The sequence below is a fragment of the Corythoichthys intestinalis genome, chromosome 21 (genome assembly GCF_030265065.1).
Source record: "Corythoichthys intestinalis isolate RoL2023-P3 chromosome 21, ASM3026506v1, whole genome shotgun sequence".
NCBI lineage: Eukaryota > Metazoa > Chordata > Actinopteri > Syngnathiformes > Syngnathidae > Corythoichthys > Corythoichthys intestinalis.
In genome coordinates, this window is record NC_080415.1 from 34,074,125 (window position 1) to 34,092,975 (window position 18,851).

The window sequence follows — 18,851 nt, forward strand, 5'->3', positions numbered from 1 at the left end:
CTATCGCTTAATTGTATTTTGTTTGTTACTGTCGCATTTTCCACAATATTTTAGATAATTGATCCAAACCAAGGAAAATTGGGGGTAAAAAAAGTTTGAAGGGGGAAATATTTGAAAAAGAAAATCTCGACAATTCCTTGATGTCTCAGATTTCTACATTGCCACCCTTGTTATATTACCGTGTTTCACCCATAAAATCCCCAAAAAGTCCGGCTGTGGCCATTCACAGCTGTGTCATGACACTCGGTGAGACATGCTACACGGAGTTTTTGAATCGAAACAAGGCAAGTACGCAACAATATCTCAAAATCATGGTGTCTTTAATTATGCTCTCTGATGATTTCACCTCGAGTTAGGGTTTAGGGGTTTAATTATATTTTTTTAGAATGCCCTCCTGTTCAAAAAATTTCTTCCCCCAGAAAATTGATTTTAAGCTTTCCATTGATTTGTCACACATAAGATAATTTTAAAATGTGGCCAAATTGGGGGTCTCAGAGCGGAACTTAAAGTCACCTGAGTGTTTCCACCATATGTAAGTGGATTTGTTTTCATTATATTTAACCATTGGCAGCCATTTAAACTGGGAGGTCTGGCTGTGAATGCTCATCTTTCAGTGCCATTGAAGACGATTGACGTCCAATCCATTTGGACTGGGAGGAATAAACATAACCCCTCCCAGTCCAAATCGATTGGTTGCCTATTCTTGTGCTGTTTATGAGTGCTCTATAAAGTTTTTTTATCCAAAGACCTCAACAAAAAACTAGAAAATGCCATTTCTGGCGAAATTGCGACGGTAGTTTTGCTTCTGATTTCAGGTCACTTCCTTTTAATTTGGATACATATGGTCTTTTCCTGTTGATATCAGGTCGATTCCTGTTGATATTTTGCTGTACATGGCCGTCAATGGCACAGACTTACAAACGGGTCAATGGTATCAAAGTACATTGGCATCAATAGAATCAACGTATATGGCCGTCAATGGCAAGGACGTACATGGCTGTCATTGGCATCGACTTTGGCGCTAGTTGAATGTCACTGGGCAGTAATGGTAAGTTTTTGGTAAAAAATCGCAACCACCCATATTTTTCTACCATTGAAAAAGAAGGGGAAATTCTGGCCATTAGAAATGAATGGAACGACATATATGGCAATGGCATCCCATTAGAAACGAATGGGAAAGTTTTTAGCAAATTTTGGGGCAGGGGCACCGTAGGTTTTTAGCAAATTCTGTGTACAGCTTTTAAGCGCTCCTGGAAAAAATGGATGTATGATTAACGTGAATTTGATTCTTTTTTTTTTCTTTTTTTTTTTTTTTTTTTTTTTTAATGGAGGACGAGATATAATTTGAAAAAAGTTTTTTGTGTGTGTGTGTGTGTGCTTTTCCAAAAACCTCCGTTTTGGCGGGAACTGTATTTTGGGGGGCGGGGGGTCATTGGAAACATTCCCTGCGTCGCACGACATAAAAAAAGACTTAAATATTATATTTTATTATTAATATTAAAAAATGGAATGACATAGATGGTTACTTTTGCATTACATGATAAACTACCATCAACAAATGTGACGCAAACAAGCAGAGTATGGACGGAGAAAAATTCAAACTACGTCACGTATATTGGTGTTGCTAATCAGATGACGTCAGAGAAATCCTTGCCTACCATTGGTTAACGCCTTACCTATGTCCTTTCCACCCTGCGGTTGCCATATTTGTTGATGTGTCATATCAGTAAGGACTTGTTGGGCCGATCAGCTGGCAAGGTGGACAGCCTGAGGGTTCAAATTTCCCCATTAAATTCACCCTAGCAGCCTTCTGAATCGAAACGCGCATGGACGAGCCCACTCGCTAGGTAAATATGAACTAAATTGCCTCGTTTCTTTCACGGAAATGAGTCGGAACAGCTTAGATAGCTGAAGCTAGAAGCTAACTCACAAGTCTCTTCTTATCGCTAAAAGTAGCAAACTCGGCTATATTGTTATATCTTCCTCTGCCGTTTGGTGTTTATTTAAACGTACTAACGTCCTGTGCAGTCGGAACTCAACGCGCTACGAGCGAGATTACAACCTTGAATGCTAACATCTGCTAATAGCTCGCCTTAATATACTTCAAAATAATACGAAATGCCAGTTATACGCATTAATTTCTTTAAAAAGCCACACGGTCATGCTACAAGGCAAAAATAATCTTTAATAAGGACGAAAGTGCCGTATTTTGTCTTACCTTGACAGATGACACCTGCCAAAAGTACTGTTTTCACGCTACTGTATTTATATGAATTTAATTGAATATTCCAAGTCGATATTGATACCCAAACAAATACTCGATATTACATATATCAAAGAAATCCCAAATGTATGTATGTATTAACTCTGAGTGCTATTGACATTGACATTCCTTCATTTCAAATCGATCGGACGTCTGGCGCTGTCAATGGCAGACAATGAGTCAAAGAAAATGAAAAAATATCCTCCATTACTATCAGGAGTGGTGAAAAATATAATATAACCCTTGAAACATATCTTTTTCAGTTCTTTTCGATATTTTTGACAAAAGTAGCATTAAAATAAACATTTTTAGCTTAAAACGTCTTATTTCGGTCCTTTGAAAGAAGTCATTGCGAGCGAAAATTGCTGAAAATCAAGATTAAAAGACTCGCTAAGTCTCCATGGTCATTCAAAACTTCATAACAAAGCTACTATTCAGTCAGCATTCATATTTTTGGTTGCAATGATGCAATATTTGACACTCGTTCTCCCATTGTGATGTTTTCACTCGTTTCATTTGCCAGTTTAGATGCATAGAAAGCACTATGGAGCAACCTGATCCCCCCTCAGGCGCACATCTGATGGAGGAGTCCGACCTAGAGATTCCAGGTGAATTCCCAGCGGTGGAACGGCTCCAGAACTGCATGTCGGAAGTCCTAAAACAAGAACCCGAGGAATGTGAGCAGGCAAAAGGAGACATTAGCAAAACCGCATCCGATTGTTCTGACGACACAAAGATAGAAGGAAATGAACTCGAAAGTCAACCGGCCTCGGATGAAAACTGTGGCGGGATGCCGTGTTCAAGAAAAGAGGAAAAGCCACCTCTCATAAATGAAGGAGCTTTATTAGCCTCGGGGGATGCGGTTGAAAGCCCCTCCTCTGTTGAAACTTCTGACAAAGACTGCAAACAGGAACCTTCGCCGCGGAGCCTCAACGGATTATTGCCTCCATTAATCCAAAGCACTTCCAAAAACTTATCGAGCGCCACATCCGGTATCTCCAATGGCCTCTCCGCCCCCGTTTCGGACACTGTCAACTCCTCTCCGGCCTCGGATTCCACGTCCAGTCCGTACGACACGGACTGTAGCCGGAAGCTGATTTCTCAGATCCAGCGAACGCTGTCGCAGGAGTCTCTGCTTGACGAGCTGGAGACAGAGCTGAGGGAAGGGAGCTCTCCCGTCAACGGGCGAGACGACTGCATCTCGGTCTTTGAGAAGTGTGTGCAGTACAAGTACACGCAGCAGGAAAAGTCCATCCAAAGGTAAACTAATGCAAAATGTTCCGCATTTCACAGCCATTCAAGCTTTTATGATGAATTCAGTCATGCTGCCATTTCACTGTCAACTCTTGTAGATTTTACTAAAATGATTTTGACATACACTTTCTGTTGCTATGGTGAAGGTTGCTGGAGGAAAACAAGAGACACCAAGATCTAATCCTGGGCATCTGTTCTGAGAAGGACAACATGAAGGAGGAGCTAAAAAAGCGGGCGGAGACTGAAAAGCAGCACATGAACACCATCAGAAAAGTAAGTATTTTCTCACACTTTTTTTTTTTGGCGTAATAGAGTTTTCCATTTGGACTGGGAGGGGCGAATGAACAAGTGTTCAACTTTGTCAATGGCACTGAAAAATGAGCAACAAATGCTGATTTTAACTAATTGTCTGCTATTGGCGACAAGAGGCATCCGATCCATTTGGATTGGGAACGACTGAACATTACACTTCAAATGGATTGGATGTCTACTAGTGACAAACTCGTTTCAATCACTGCAGGATGATGATGGGACGCCACATAACTGAACGTCTATTGTCGTCAATGCACTGAAAGTTCATAAATAAAATTTATAGTTTTTTTTGTAGAAACATATTTTTTGGTCATTTTTAAAAATGTGGTTATTGCTATTTAATTTATTTTTTAGAAACTTTTTTTTGTCATTTTGAAAAAGTGATTAATGCTAATTTTTGTAAAACTTTTTTGATTTATATATTTTTTTAAAAATGCTAATGCTATTTTATTTTTGTAAACTTTTTTTTAATTTTCTGAAAATGTCAATGCTAATTTTTTAGAAACGTTTTTGTCATTTTTAAAAATGTGATTATTGCTATTTTTTTTATTTTTTTTTAGAAACTTTTTTTATATTCCAAAATGTTAATGCTATTTTATTTTTGGAAACCTTTTTTTAATTTCTGAAAATGTTAATGGTATTTTATTTTTTAGAAATTTTGTCATTTTTAAAAATGTGATATGCTTTTTTTTATTTTTTAGAAACTAATTTTTAAAAATGTTTACGCTATTTTATTTTTGTAAAGATTATTTCTTTATTTTTAAAAATGTTAATGCTATTTTATTTTTTAGAAACATTTTTTTTTGTAATTTTTAAAGATGTGATTAATACTATTTTCTTTATTTCTTTATTATTATTTTTTTTAAATGTTAATGCTATTTTATTTATGTTTTACAAACTTTATTTGGTAATGTTTAGAAATGCTTTTAATACTATTTGGTTTTGTATTTGATCTTTGTAAACATTTTTTTCAATTTTTAAAAATGTTAATGCTTTTTTATTTTTTAGAAACATTTTTGGTAATTTAAAAAAATGTCATTAATGCTATTTTAAAAAAAAAATTTAGAGATACTTTTTGGTCATTTTTAGAAATGATATTAATGCTATTATATTTATTTATTTTTATTTATTTATTTATTTATTTATTTTTTTAAATGTTATTTTGCTATTTTATTTGTAATTTGTGTTTGTATTTTCATTTGAGTTGTCTGATGATGACTTTTTAACAGATCACCAAAAAATCTGTTACCGATATCATCAAACCACTACGGGTATATGCGGTCGTGGGCTTAACATTTTATGGCTAATTGTATTGTGATGCCCCACTGGATGCTTTAATAATAACAAATGTAACAACAAGGTTTTCCGAATGAACATTCTGTGAAAAATAAGAGAACAACTTCAACTAAAGTTTTGGAAAAAAGTGCCTATATTGCACCACCATATTTATTGTTCATATCAGAATGGTTAAAGACACCAGTTTTAGTCAAATAAACCCCGAAGCGCCACGAAGTGATGGCACTACAAATACAAGCAGGTGAAAGGCAAAAACTTGTCCAGACAAATATATTCTGCTGGGCTTTTGCACAGATTTTTGTATATTTATTACTTTTCTTAGTGACTATTTCCTTCTGGTAATACATTAGTTATATGTAATGAGTTTATAATTAAAAAATGTTCAATCATTTATTGTTCATTTAATTTTTGCACCATGGTCTGCTCAGAAGACAAATCCTAAACATCTTAGTTTAGAGACATCTAATGGTCAATAAGCATAACTGGTGTGCTAAGCTGTGACCAGCCTTTGTACAAAGGTAGAAGACTTCTACATTCACTTTGAAGGCAACTTGCTTATTGGCCCAAAACAAATAATGATAAACTTGTGTTGTTATTATCCGATATCGTCTTGCTCAATACATGTTTTTAGATAACATAGAAAATGGTAACAAATAATCTTTAGGTGCATTTAGTTCAGTGAAGTCACAAAGGCGAGATTTGATTAGCTTAGACGAATTGATCGTAATCATACCACAGATAAAGAAAACAGAGACTGTCAATTTTAAAAAATCAGATTTGCTAGCTAATTTTTAGCCTTGAGTGGTGTGCCATGTGTTTGTGTTGACAGTTGGAGGGCAAAATGGCGGAGCTGCAGAGGGAGCTAAAAGACACCCAGGACAAACTCATTCAACAAGACCAGGCGGCCAAAGCCGGCCTGATGCAAATGCAAAAGGAGACCACCCACCGCTTGGAACAGGTAAAACAGGACCTCACGTCGCACTTGCCCTTGACTCACCGGCCCGACCGGTGTTTATTTTTATTGTCCGCCTGACGGAGAATTTGCCCTGTCGCCCAAATTATTGGAGGAATGCGTGTGCGGCACTCAGAACTCTAAGCTTTTCTTGTTATTGGAAATAATCACCAGGAAAGCAGACTTTTTTTTTTTCATCCAGAGCCAAGCGCACAAGCCGCTTTAGCATTCCGAGTAATTTTTTTCCCTTGCCTGTTCACACACGATGAGTTTTAATATCAGCGTCCATACGTCCAATTCATTTAGATTCGGAGGGCTGCCTGTAAATGCCCAATCAAAATGGATTGGACGTCTAGCGCTGTCAACGGCAGCGAATATTAATATTCTGAAAACACTTCTCATGGGTCATATTTAAAACAGTAATCCCTAACAGCCATAGAAGTGGGAGGGACCCGTTTGAAGTGGGAGGGGTTAATTCACTGCCACCCTCCCAGTTCAAATGGATTGGACGTCTACTAGTGATAAACTTACAGCAGAAGGATGAAGATAGCTTGTTTTTCTGTCAATTGGTTGTTTTGTAGAATATAGTAGAAATGTTTCCTGACCATTGTATCGATAATTGTGGTATCGCCATATTGCGAGATCATTATCGTGAACTTAGTATCGTATTGTGAGTTAGCAAGAGGCTCCCACCCCTAAAGCTGAACAGTAGGGCCGAGAACAAAAAGTGGTATTTGGTATGTGGCAAAAATTTATTTTTGCCATGTGGCATTTTTTTGGGGGGACGGGGCAAACTGGATTTTGCACTGTGGCAATTTTCTTGGTATGTGACAAAATGGATTTTGGCAAGTGGCGTTTTTTTTTTTTTTTTTTGATATGTGGTCAAATGGATTTTGGCATGTGGCATTTTTATTTGATATGTTGCATTTTTTTGGGTTGTGCAATTTTGGTTTTGGTATATGGTATTTTTGTATGCCATGCACGTCCATGCCATTGGCGGCTCTGCACGACCAAATTTTCCATTCATTTTAAATGGCAGAAAAACATGCGTAGCTGTGATTTTTGACCATGCACTTACCATTACAGTGCATTGACATTGAAACTGGCACCCAAGTCTGGCTATGCCATTGACGGCTATGAACGTCCAAATTTTCCATTCATTTGGAAAGGCAGAAAAACATGTGGTTGTGATTTTTGACCATACACTTTACATTACAGCGCATTGACATTCAACTGGCACCCAAGTAAGGCTATCCCACTGACAGGTATGCACGTCCATGCCCTGGATACCAATCTAATTATTATAAAAATTTCGACAGGTTAAGAAGCTCGCTGTTTCTCGAAATGAATGGGAAATTATGGGCATTAGAAATAAATGTGTGTATTTATTTGGCAAATTTTGGCCCTATGGGGTGGCAAATGAAAGCAAGCCAATGTCGCAGAAGAATTCTGGTTGTTATGGTTTATGAACGGCGTCGTGGCCCAAACAGTTTTGGCTCGGCGGTGGGGAAAAAAACAAAAAGAAAAAAAGGTTATAGATATTAGCTTTTGCATTACATGCTAAGTGACCAATCAATCAAGGAATGTTGCTTTCCAATTTGATCTCAATCAGAGAAAAGTTGAGATCAACCCCTTTGTTCTTTCAGGCCAACAGGAAGTGCGAGGAAGCTCGCCAAGAGAAAGAGAGCATGGTGATGAAATACGTGCGCGGGGAGAAGGAAGCCCTGGACCTGAGGCGGGAAAAGGAGACTTTGGAGAAGAAGCTGCGAGAGGCCACCAAGGAAGTGGAGCGCCAAGCCCTTCGAGGGAACCAGCTGGCTCAAGAGCGAGGTCGACTGCAGCAGCTCTGCGACGCTAAGGTTCCGCTCCATCCCGTCCTGTCCGTCTTTTTTTTTTTCCGTCTTTGACGTGTCGTTAACTCCGTCGTCAGGAAGGCGAAGTCGGCCGGCTGGTTCGCGAGGTGGAAAAATTAAAGGAGGACAACAACTCGCATCTCATCAAAGTCAAATGGGCTCAGAACAAACTCAAGAGTGAGGCCGACGCCCACAAGGCAAGTGTTGGTAAAGAGCTTTGAACTGGTTTTGTTCAGGTTTGTTCATTCGCTGCCAACCGTCCCATGTCCCAGTCCAAATGGATTGGATTGCCATTGCTGTCAATGGAAGCCAATGAGTAAAAGTCAAATGTTTGCAGGAGTCCAAAGACAAGCTGAAGGACGTCACATCCAAGCTGACGCAAGCCAAAGAAGAGACAGAGCAGATTCGCAAGAACTGCCAGGATATGATCAGAACATATCAGGTCAGCATTTTAATAATAAAGTAATCAGTAAAGTGCCTAGATTACTTTTTTAACCAGTAATTAAATTTTTCAAGTAATCCGTGACAGCACTGCTCATTAGCTGAAAAATAGAAATCAGTGATGAACTCTTAAAGTAATATTTTGTGGCTGGCCTAAATGACACGATCCCTCTCTCGTTTGTCTGTCAGGAATCAGAGGAGATCAAATCCAACGAGCTGGACGCTAAACTGAGGGAGACCAAAGGAGAGCTTGCCAAGCACAAGCAGGAACAAACGGACCAATTAGAGGTGACGGCAAACAAGGCACTGAAAGATGAGCCTTCACGGCCAATCCACCCAAGTTTAAATAAATTGGATGTCTATCGTTGTCAATGGGAGACCATGATTTAATTTAATTTTAGGGTACTTACAACAGGTTACATCTACCATTATCAATGGCTGTTTTGTTGCAGGTACACCGCGTGAAGGCCAAAGAGCTGGACGACCTGAAGAGGAGTTACAAGGAGAGCATGGACGAGCTGGACACGCTTCGCACTAAGGTTTGTGCGCGGCTCTCGCCCTTGCCGCATTAAACGTCCACCGACCATCTCGTGGCGCTCCGCAGTTGAAGTGCCTGGAGGACGAGCGTCCGCGCTGGGAGGACGAGCTCGGCAAATACCGGGAGATCATCAACAGGCAGAAGGCCGAGATCGGACGTCAGAGAGACCTCTTGAATAAGATGGAGGAACTGCAGGAGCAGCAACAACGGTATCGACGCTGCCTCCGTCAATCCACTTTTTCATTTTTATTTAATTCTATTTTTTTTATACAAAGGGAAAAAGCACTGAATATCTATTTTAATTATGGAAAGAATATATCAGTAGATTTTTTTCCATTTTTATTTATTTTATATATTCATTAAACATTTGGCTTATATATACATACTTTCTAGGGCAGTCATTGAACTTATTGGCTGCCATTGATATCACTAGACGTCATTCATTCATTCGTCCTCCAAATGGTTTGGACGTCGAGCGCCGTCAGTGGCACTGAAACTTGAGCATGCACAGCCGTTCCTTCCAGTTTAAATGAATTGGACGTCTACCGTTGTCAATGGGAGGCAATGAGTTTATAATAGAAAATATTGTGTAAATAAACAGATAAAACTTCAATTATTCCTCTTAATTTTTTAGAAAAAGATTTTTTTAATTTTTAAAAACGTTATTAATGATATTTTTTGGGGAAGTTTTTAAACATTTTAAACATGTTGCTGTTCTATTTTTTACGTGATTAATGTTATTTAATTTTTGTAAACCTTTTTTATGTTAATGCCATTTCTTTTTTTAGTAACAATTTTAAAAATTTTCAAAAATGTTATTTTTTTCTATTTTTTTTTTTTTTTTGTAGAAATTTTTAAACATTTAAAATTAAAAATGTAGTTAAATGTTGTTCAGATATTTTTTTATTTGATAAATGCTGTTTTTTGTAAACATTTTAATTTTTTTAACATGTTAATGCTGTTTTATTTTTGTAAACTTTGAAAAAAAATTTTTTTATATATATATTCACGCTATTTTATGTTTCAATTTTTTTCATAATTAAGAAAATGTGATTAATGCAATTTTATTTTTTTCAGAAAGTTTTTTTTTTTAAATACAAATGCTATTTTATTTTCGTAAACATTTTTTTAAAATGTTGATGCTATTTTGGCTGTTATTTAGAAACATTTTTTGGTAATTTTTAAAAATATGATTAATGCTATTCCATTTTTGTAAACATTTTCTATGTTTAAAAATGTTAAAGGAATTTTTTTATCTTTTACAAAATTTTTTTTGTAATAGCCAAAAATGTTAATGCGATTTTATTTTTTGGAAACACTTTTTAGTAGTTTTCAAAAATGTGATTCTATTTTTATTTTTAGACATTTTTTATTTTAAAAAATGTTAATGCCATTTTATTTTGTAAACATTTTTTTAATATTCAAAAATGTTAATTCTATTTTATTTATTTTTCAGAATCATTTTTTGGTTGGTAATTTTTAAAAATGTTATTCATGCATGCTTATGTTTTAATTTTTTATTTTTTTAGAAACATTTTTTAAAAATGTTAATATGCAATTTTATTTGTATTTTATTCACTTATTAAAAAAATCACGAAAAATAACGATTTATAACATAAAAAAATATTAATAATGATATACTAAGTCGTATATATTTTAATATATATATTTTTAATCGAGTTAATTACAGTTTAAAAATTAATTAATCGTAATTAATCGCAATTAATCGCAATTCAAACCATCTATAAAATATGCCATATTTTTCTGTAAATTATATATATATTCTGTAAAATAATTTGTTGGAATGGAAAGATAAGACACAAGATGGATATATACATTCAACATAAGGACTGTAGTGGGCATTTCACTCTACTGTCATTTAAATCTGTCAATGCTGTTCTTACTCCGAAGCGTCTACTTTTTCCAAAGCTAGACAGCTAGTGAACGACGCCTTAACAATCAGACTTCTTCCTTTTTCATCTGATTTATTAATAAAATGGCCTCAAACCATTGTTCTCTTTAGACCATAGTGAAACTACAAAAAAAAAAGTACACAAGCATTGCATTAGCAACAACGTTAGCTTAGCACGCTATACAGGTTCACTAAACATAAACAAAAAGTGTCTCATACAAAAACTATAACATTTCGCTTACTAACATAATATGTACATTCTTTACAACAACCATACTTAAGGACAAATTTTGTCCAAGGATCATATAAGCACAACATTACAACGTAGGCGTCAGCCCGAGACGTCGTGCAGCCATATTGAACTGGCAAGAAAGCAATAAACCATGTCGCAAAGCGACCACAAGAGTTCGCTGTTAGACAGCACAAAAAAACCTTGCTGTGAAACTTACCAAAAGGCAGAATACTGTCTGAGCGGGACATGTGCGTTAATTGCGTCAAATATTTTAACGTGATTAATTTAAAAAATTAATTACCGCGCGTTAACGCGATAATTTTGACAGCCCTAATATATTTATAATTTAAATCTGGCATTCTAATATGTGCACAACCCATTTTGGGTCATGTAGGCCACACTAAAACATGACTCAAAGTGGATGTCAGGTTTTTAACTTTTTACTGGGTTGGTTTTTTTAGTAACCAAAAAATAGTCACTTACCCTATAAAAAGGGTTCAAGCTTAGTCCAACATTTCCAGCTCAAATGTCGTTTTGGGCAGGGACCGAGAAGAACTGAAGTCCCGTTCCGACGAGGTGGACTCGTTGAACGCCCAGATGCTCGACCTGCAACGCGACGTACAGGGAAGCAGGGAGCGCGAGGCCGAGCTGCTGGCCTTCACCGAGAAGCTGAGCGGCAAGAACGCGCGGCTTCAGTCGGAGAGCAACGCGCTGCAGTCCCAGGTAGATCAGTTGACCGACAAATTCGCCCAGCTGCGGGCCAGGCTGGACGAAACGGACAACGCGCTGGAACTTGAGGTATTTTCCGACCGATGGCCTCGCCGAGGCTTCCGGCGTTGAGCTCCGTGCGCTGTTTTGCAGTCGCGACGGCTGGAGCGGGAAGAAACTCTGAGGCGGCAGGAAGTGCACGCCCTGCAGGAGGAGAGGACTGCGTTGCTAGAGGAGCAGAGCCAGCTGAAGACGCGCGTGGACGAGCTGAGGGACGAGCTGGTCACGCAGAAGAGGAAGCAAGCGGCCAACGTCAAGGATCTCACCAAGCAGCTCACGCAAGGTCTGCTTTGAAGTGATCCAATTCCCATTTTCTAAAATGGTCACTCCTGCAAAAATAATCTAGAAAGTCATTGAAATACTCCCAGTCCAAATGAATCAAAATGATTAAAGACATTTTTTAATTATAATGAAACCATGGAATGATTTGTATATGTGTGTGTGTTTTCCGTTTTAGCTCGAAAGCGACTGGAGCAGGTGGAGAACGGAAGCTGCGAGCGCGACGGCGGCAGCATGGGCAGCCGCTCCAGTTCCTCAGGTGCTTCACCCGGTTTGTCTTCAATTTTTCATCACGCCGACGTCTCATCCGTCCGGGCCGGAAGGGGGGTTTTGCCACTATTCTGAAGCGCAGTCCGACTGCTTTTGAAGGCTCGTTGAACACGCGGCACACGGGCGGAGGCGAGGAGCGCTCGCCGGAGAGCCACTCGGCGGCCGACAGCTTCCCGGAGGTGGACAAGGCGGTGCTGGTGGAGCGCGTCGTCCGTGTGCAGAAGGCGCTGGCTCGCAAGCAGGAGAAAATGGAGTTCATGGAGGATCACATCAAACAGCTGGTGGACGAGATACGCAAAAAGACCAAGTAGGTGACAATGCGTTTAAATTGGAAATGACACTATTGATTAACCATGTATTTCACTTTGATGGGCACTCCGAGTGTACGACGACTTCTGAATTACTTTCGAAAAGTTATACAGGTAGTTCCTGAGTTACGGAGTACCCGATTTACGTGATTTCACCTCAACAACACCTGAGTCTTGTCTACCATTTTGTCTTCAGTCGATTATTTTATTTCTTTTTTTGCGTAAACATCCTTATTATTTACTTGGTTTTATTAATATGACTTTTCTGCCGTTTGGCAACAATTGGTTAACGTGCATAGCAAAAGTCCGCTACCTTAAATGCTGTATAATGCTAATGTTAACAACAATTGGCTAATTTGCATAGCTTAAATCTGTTACCTTAACTGCTGTATAATGCTAATGTTAACAGCAATTGGCCAACTTGCACAGCTTAAATCCGCTAGCTTAAATGCTCTATCATGCTAATGTTTACAATTATTGGCTAACTTACATAGCAAAAGTCCGCTAGCTCAAATGCTATATAATGCTAATGTTTACAACAATTGTCCAACTAGTATAGCAAAAGCCCGCTATCCTAAATGCTATATAATGCTAATGTTTAAAACAATTAGTTAACTTGCATATCAAAGCCCGCTAGCTTAAATGCTATATACTGCAAACGTTTACAACAATTGGCTAACTTGCATAGCAAACGTCCGACATCTTAAATGCTATATAATGCTAAAGTCAGCTAGCTTAAATGCTATATAATGCTAATGTTTACAACAATTGTCTAACTAGCATGGCAAAAGTCCACTAGCTTAAATGCATATAATGCGAATGTTTATACAACAATTGGCTAACTTGCATAGCAAAAGTCTGCTAGCTTAAATGCTATGTAATGCGAATGTTTATAACAAGTGGCTAACTTGCATGGCAAAAGTCCGCTAGCTCAAATGCTAAATAATGCTAATGTTTTCAACAATTGTCTGACTAGCATAGCAAGAGTCCGCTAGCTCAAATGCTACATAATGCGAATGTTTACAACAATTGTCTAACTAGCGTAGCAAAAGCTTGCTAGCTTAAATGCTATATTATGCTAACGTTTACAACAGTTGTCTAACTAGCATAGCAAAAGCTTGCGAGCTTAAATGCTATATAATGCTAATGTTTACAACAATTGTCTAACTAGCATAGCAAAGTCTGCTAGCTTAAATGCTATTTGATGCTAATGTTTGCAACAATTGGCTAACTTGCATAGCAAACGTCTGACATCTTAAATGCTATATATTGCTAAAGTCCGCTAGCTTAAATGCATATAATGCTAATGTTTACAACAATTGTCTAACTAGCGTGGCAAAAGTCCACTAGCTTAAATGCTATATAATGCAAATGTTTACACAACAATTGGCTTACTTGCATAGCAAATGTCCGCTAGCTTAAATGCTATTTAATTCTAATGTTTGCAACAATTGGCTAACTCGCATAGCAAACGTCTGCTAGCTTAAATGCTATGTAATGCTAATGTTTACAACAATTGGCTTACTTGCATAGCAAAAGTCAGCTAGCTTAAATGCTGTATAATGCTAATTTTTACAACAATTGGCTTACTTGCATAGCAAATGTCCGCTAGCTTAAATGCTATTTAATGCTAATGTTTGCAACAATTGGCTAACTCGCATAGCAAACGTCTGCTAGCTTAAATGCTATTTAATGCTAATGTTTACCAGATAGTTTCCGGTGCACACTAGAAACATTCTGGTGTGCACCAGATTGCTTAAATGAATTTTATTTCTGTCGAAGTCCCTTTAGGGGATCCATAGTTCCCCAACAAATGTTGAAAATAAAAATGAGCATTTCAGAAAAAAAAAAAAAGTCAATTTAGCTTTAGCATAGCATTTAAGGGCCCAATTAAACTCATTGGTTGTCACCTACAGCAATAGACATCTGGTCCATTTCATTCGCTGCCACCCTCCAACTTCAAACCGACTGGACAAGTGATAAATTCACTTTCTTTCCTTCTCTGGCAGAATCATCCAAAGCTACGTGCTAAGAGAAGAATCGGGAGCCCTGTCGTCCGAGGCGTCCGACTTCAACAAAGCCCACCTGAGCCGGCGGGGCGGCATCATGGCCTCGCTGTACACGTCCCACCCGGCCGACAGCGGGCTGACGCTGGACCTCTCGCTGGAAATCAACAGGAAGCTGCAGGCGGTGCTGGAGGACACGCTCTTGAAGAACATCACTCTGAAGGTAAGATATTAGCCCCGTCGGACATTACTTCTGCTCACTGGGGATAACGGGACTTTCCAGGAGAACCTGCAGACGTTGGGCGCCGAGATCGAGAAGCTGATAAAACAGCAGCGAGAACCCGCCAGGTAAAGGGAAGGAAGTCTTCTGCCGACGCTCTTCTTGAATGTAGACTGAAAAGGGACCAGACGCGTGTCTCGCTACTGTGTTGAAAACAACCACCTCAATGCCAAAATGACGTAGCACTCCGAAGATGAAGCGGTAGCCGTTTTGTCTCGATGACAATGGACGCTCTTGTACAAGATTTCCCCAAGTTTGATCATTCTTTTTGTTTTTTTTTTTTTACTTGTTCTTGAGTTAATATATTTGACAACGTCACCTTTCACGAATGAATGGGTTTAACTGTATTTTTTTAATTATTATTATTGTTAATTAATTGACAGCACAAATGAAGTGTATTCGCTGCCAGCCTCCCTAGTTTCAATGGATTGGAAGTCTGTTAGCCACAGACTAAATTTCAATCCATTTTAAAACAGATTTAAATTCACTGAACGATGAAAAGATCCACACAATTGGACGTCTGCCGCCGTCAGTGGCACAGAAAGAGTTAAGATTAGAGTTCAATAGGGTTGTTTAAAATGATTAGCAACTCTGCTACTGACTCTTTGCTAACATGTTAACTCATTGGATGCTAGCAGTAGACGTCCAGTTAAATCCATATAAAGTTCAAACGGATTGGACGCCTATCGCCGTCAATGGCCTCGTATATGTTAAGAGCAGTTTAAAATGACAAACGACTCCACTTGACTTTTATGCTAACATGTTAATTCACTGCCTGCCATTGACGGCGATAGACGTCCAATCTGAAGTTCAAACGGATTGGACGTCTAGCGCCGTCAATGGCACGGAAAGAGTAAAGTTGAAGTTAATGGCGGTTTAAAATGACAAACAACTCGACTTCCGTCTTTTTTGCCCACATGCTTATTCAGTCCAACTTCAAACAGATTGGACGTCTCGAGGCGTCAATGGCAACCAATGCGTAAAATGATTCCAATGATGCCGGCGATAAGACGTCATCAATGTCTCTCGCTGTAAATGGCAGCAATGACTTATGGGAGGTGTCCATACTTTCTTTTGGGTGTGTCACCACAGGGTATTTGAAGGTAAATCCGCGCTTGACTTCTCATGCTTAGTGGGGAAAAGGCCTAAAATGTTGAGGTCGTTTTGTGGAAAATTGACAAAAATCACTCCAGGGACAAAAGTGCAATCTGTGCCCTTTTCTTTGTTTCTTCTCATGTTTGCCGTTTTCTTGAATCGGACGCCTGCAAAATGTGATTTTTTTTTTCTGGCGGGTTAAACTTGATTTGAATGCTTATCACAACAATGTCATAATGATACGACATCGGTCACGACTCACGAATATGAATGAATGCTTATGATAGGTATCATTAAGTGTCATTTCAATCATTAAAGAGTCACTTTTGATGCAAAGTGTCACGTTCATAACAGGTGTTATGACACATTCTTAACATGATGCGCGTCACGTCACGTTCATGACCTGATGGGCGTCACGTCACATTCATGACACCTGTCGCGTCTCGTGTTCATAACGCCTGTCACATCGCGTTCGTCACATCGCATTTATGACGCCTGCCATGAACGCGTGACGTGGCAGGCGTTATGAACACGTGACATGTCATGAACGCATGTCATTTCTCGCGGTCACGATGCCTGTCACGGCGCATGTTCACGACGCCTGTCACATCGCTTTCATGAGAGGTGTTACGTCGCTCCTTCATGACATCTGTCGCGTTCATTGATGCCCATCACGTCGCGTTCATGACGCCTGTCACGTCACGCGTTCATGACACATCACGTGTTCATGGCAGGCGTCACATCGCATTTATGACGCCTGCCACGTCACGCGTTCATGACGCCAGTCACGTCGCGTTCAGGGCAGGCGTCACATGATCGCATTCATGACGCCTGTCACGTCTCTCATTCACGACGCCTGTTACATCTCATTCATGACAGGCACCATGTGGCTTTCTTGACGACTGTCACGTCAGGCGATCATGACGCCTGTCACGTCACTTTCATGACAGGTGTTACGTCGCGTTCACGAAACCTGTCACATCGCGTGTTCATGTCAAGTCACGTGTTCATGACGCCTGTTGCGTCACGTGTTCACGACACCCGTCACGTCACGCCTTCATGACACCTGTCCTGTCGCGTTCGTTGACGCCCGTCACGTCTCATTCATGACACGTCACGCGTTCATGATGTCTGTCACGTCACGCGTTCATGTCAAGTCATGCATTCATGACGCCTGTTGCGTCACGTGTTCACGACACCCGTCACGTCACGCCATCATGACACCTGTCCTGTCGCGTTCGTTGACGCCTGTCACGTCGCGTTCATGAAGCCTGTCACGTCACGCGTTCATGACATGTCATGCGTTTACGACGCCTGTCACGTCACGTGTTCACGACACCCGTGACGTCATGCCTTCATGACACCTGTCCTGTCGCGTTCATTGACGCCCGTTACGTCACCCGTTTATGACATGTCATTTGTTCATGACGCCTGCCACGTCACGCATTCATGATGTCTGTCACGTCGCTTTCAGGACAGGCGTCACATCGGACAGGCGTCACATCGCGTTCAAGACGCCTGTCACGTCGCATTCAAGACGTGTCACGTCGCGTTCATAAAGCCTGTCACGTGTTCAAGACACCTGTCACATCACGCGCTCTAGACGCCTGTCACGTCGCGTTCACGACGTCTGTCACATCGCGTTCATGACAGGCATCATGTGGCTTTCTTGACGCCTGTCACATCAGGCGTTCGTGACGCCTGTGACGTCATGCCTTCATGACACCTGTCCTGTCGCGTTCATTGACGCCTGTTACGTCACGCGTTTATGGCATGTCATTTGTTCATGACGCCTGCCACGTCACGCATTCATGATGTCTGTCACGTCGCTTTCAGGACAGGCGTCACATCGGACAGGCGTCACATCACGTTCAAGACGCCTGTCACGTCGCATTCAAGACGTGTCACGTTGCGTTCATAAGGCCTGTCACGTCACGTGTTCAAGACACCTGTCACATCACGCGCTCTAGACGCCTATCACGTCGCGTTCACGACGTCTGTCACGTCGCGTTCATGACAGGCATCATGTGGCTTTCTTGACGCCTGTCACATCAGGCGTTCGTGACGCCTGTCACGTCGCTTTCATGAGAGGCGTTACGTCGCGTTCATGATGCCCGTCACCTCTCGTGTTCATGACGCCTGTCACGTCTCGTGTTCATGACACGTTATGCATTCAGGACGCCCGTCACCTTCATGACACCTGTCCTGTTGCATTCATTGACGCCCATCACTTGTTATGATAAGCATCCAAACAATAGGTTCCTTTTTTTTTTCTTTTTCGTTTGAATGTTTGTGTAAAAAATCCAAACTGTGATTTTTTTTTTTTTTTTTTTTTAAATCTCTGCATTTTTCAAATGATGCATCTTGTATATGTACTGAACATGTGTGTGAATGTATGCGATGGCTCCGGGGAATAAAATGAGGTTGCTCTTAACATTTTTGGGATTCCATTGTTGATTTAGCTTCTTCACATCCTAAGAAGGGTGACATAGATCATGTATAGTAAGTTATAGTTTTGTTAAAAAGTTTTCTACAAAAGAAAAAAATGATAGAAAACACATGTATAGTAAGGTTTTTTTTTTTAATCAAGAAAAGTATTGTAAGGCTTTTTCTTTTAAAAAAAACAATGCTAAGGCATTTGTTTCTTTCATAAACCAATGTATAGTCAGCTGGGGTTTAAAAAAATGTATACTTGTACACAACCTTGTTTAGTAAAAAAAAAATATGTTCGGGCAATTTTATCTTTTAAAAAAAATGAATTTGTTAGGGGGAAAAAACGTATACCAGGGCTT

At 39.7% G+C, this 18,851-nt stretch overlaps 1 protein-coding gene across 3 annotated transcripts; it reads left to right on the forward strand.

Annotated features, from left to right (window-relative positions):
- Window positions 1-1,698: 1,698 nt before the first annotated feature.
- Window positions 1,699-18,513, forward strand: ccdc186 (coiled-coil domain-containing protein 186). Of its 3 annotated transcripts, none has more exons than XM_057826343.1 (16): window positions 1,699-1,847; window positions 2,787-3,523; window positions 3,664-3,790; window positions 5,955-6,083; window positions 7,724-7,936; window positions 8,008-8,127; window positions 8,268-8,372; window positions 8,561-8,659; window positions 8,824-8,910; window positions 8,976-9,118; window positions 11,596-11,851; window positions 11,915-12,104; window positions 12,279-12,371; window positions 12,470-12,677; window positions 14,688-14,907; window positions 14,968-18,513. In XM_057826343.1, exons 2-16 carry the CDS (start codon window positions 2,808-2,810, stop codon window positions 15,034-15,036), a joined length of 2,775 nt encoding a protein of 924 aa, XP_057682326.1. In that variant the 5' UTR covers window positions 1,699-1,847; window positions 2,787-2,807; the 3' UTR covers window positions 15,037-18,513. The 3 variants fall into 3 exon arrangements, with proteins under 3 accessions (XP_057682326.1, XP_057682329.1, XP_057682327.1); XM_057826346.1 differs by having other exon boundaries at window positions 12,279-12,359; XM_057826344.1 differs by having other exon boundaries at window positions 1,701-1,847; window positions 2,792-3,523.
- Window positions 18,514-18,851: the final 338 nt, after the last annotated feature.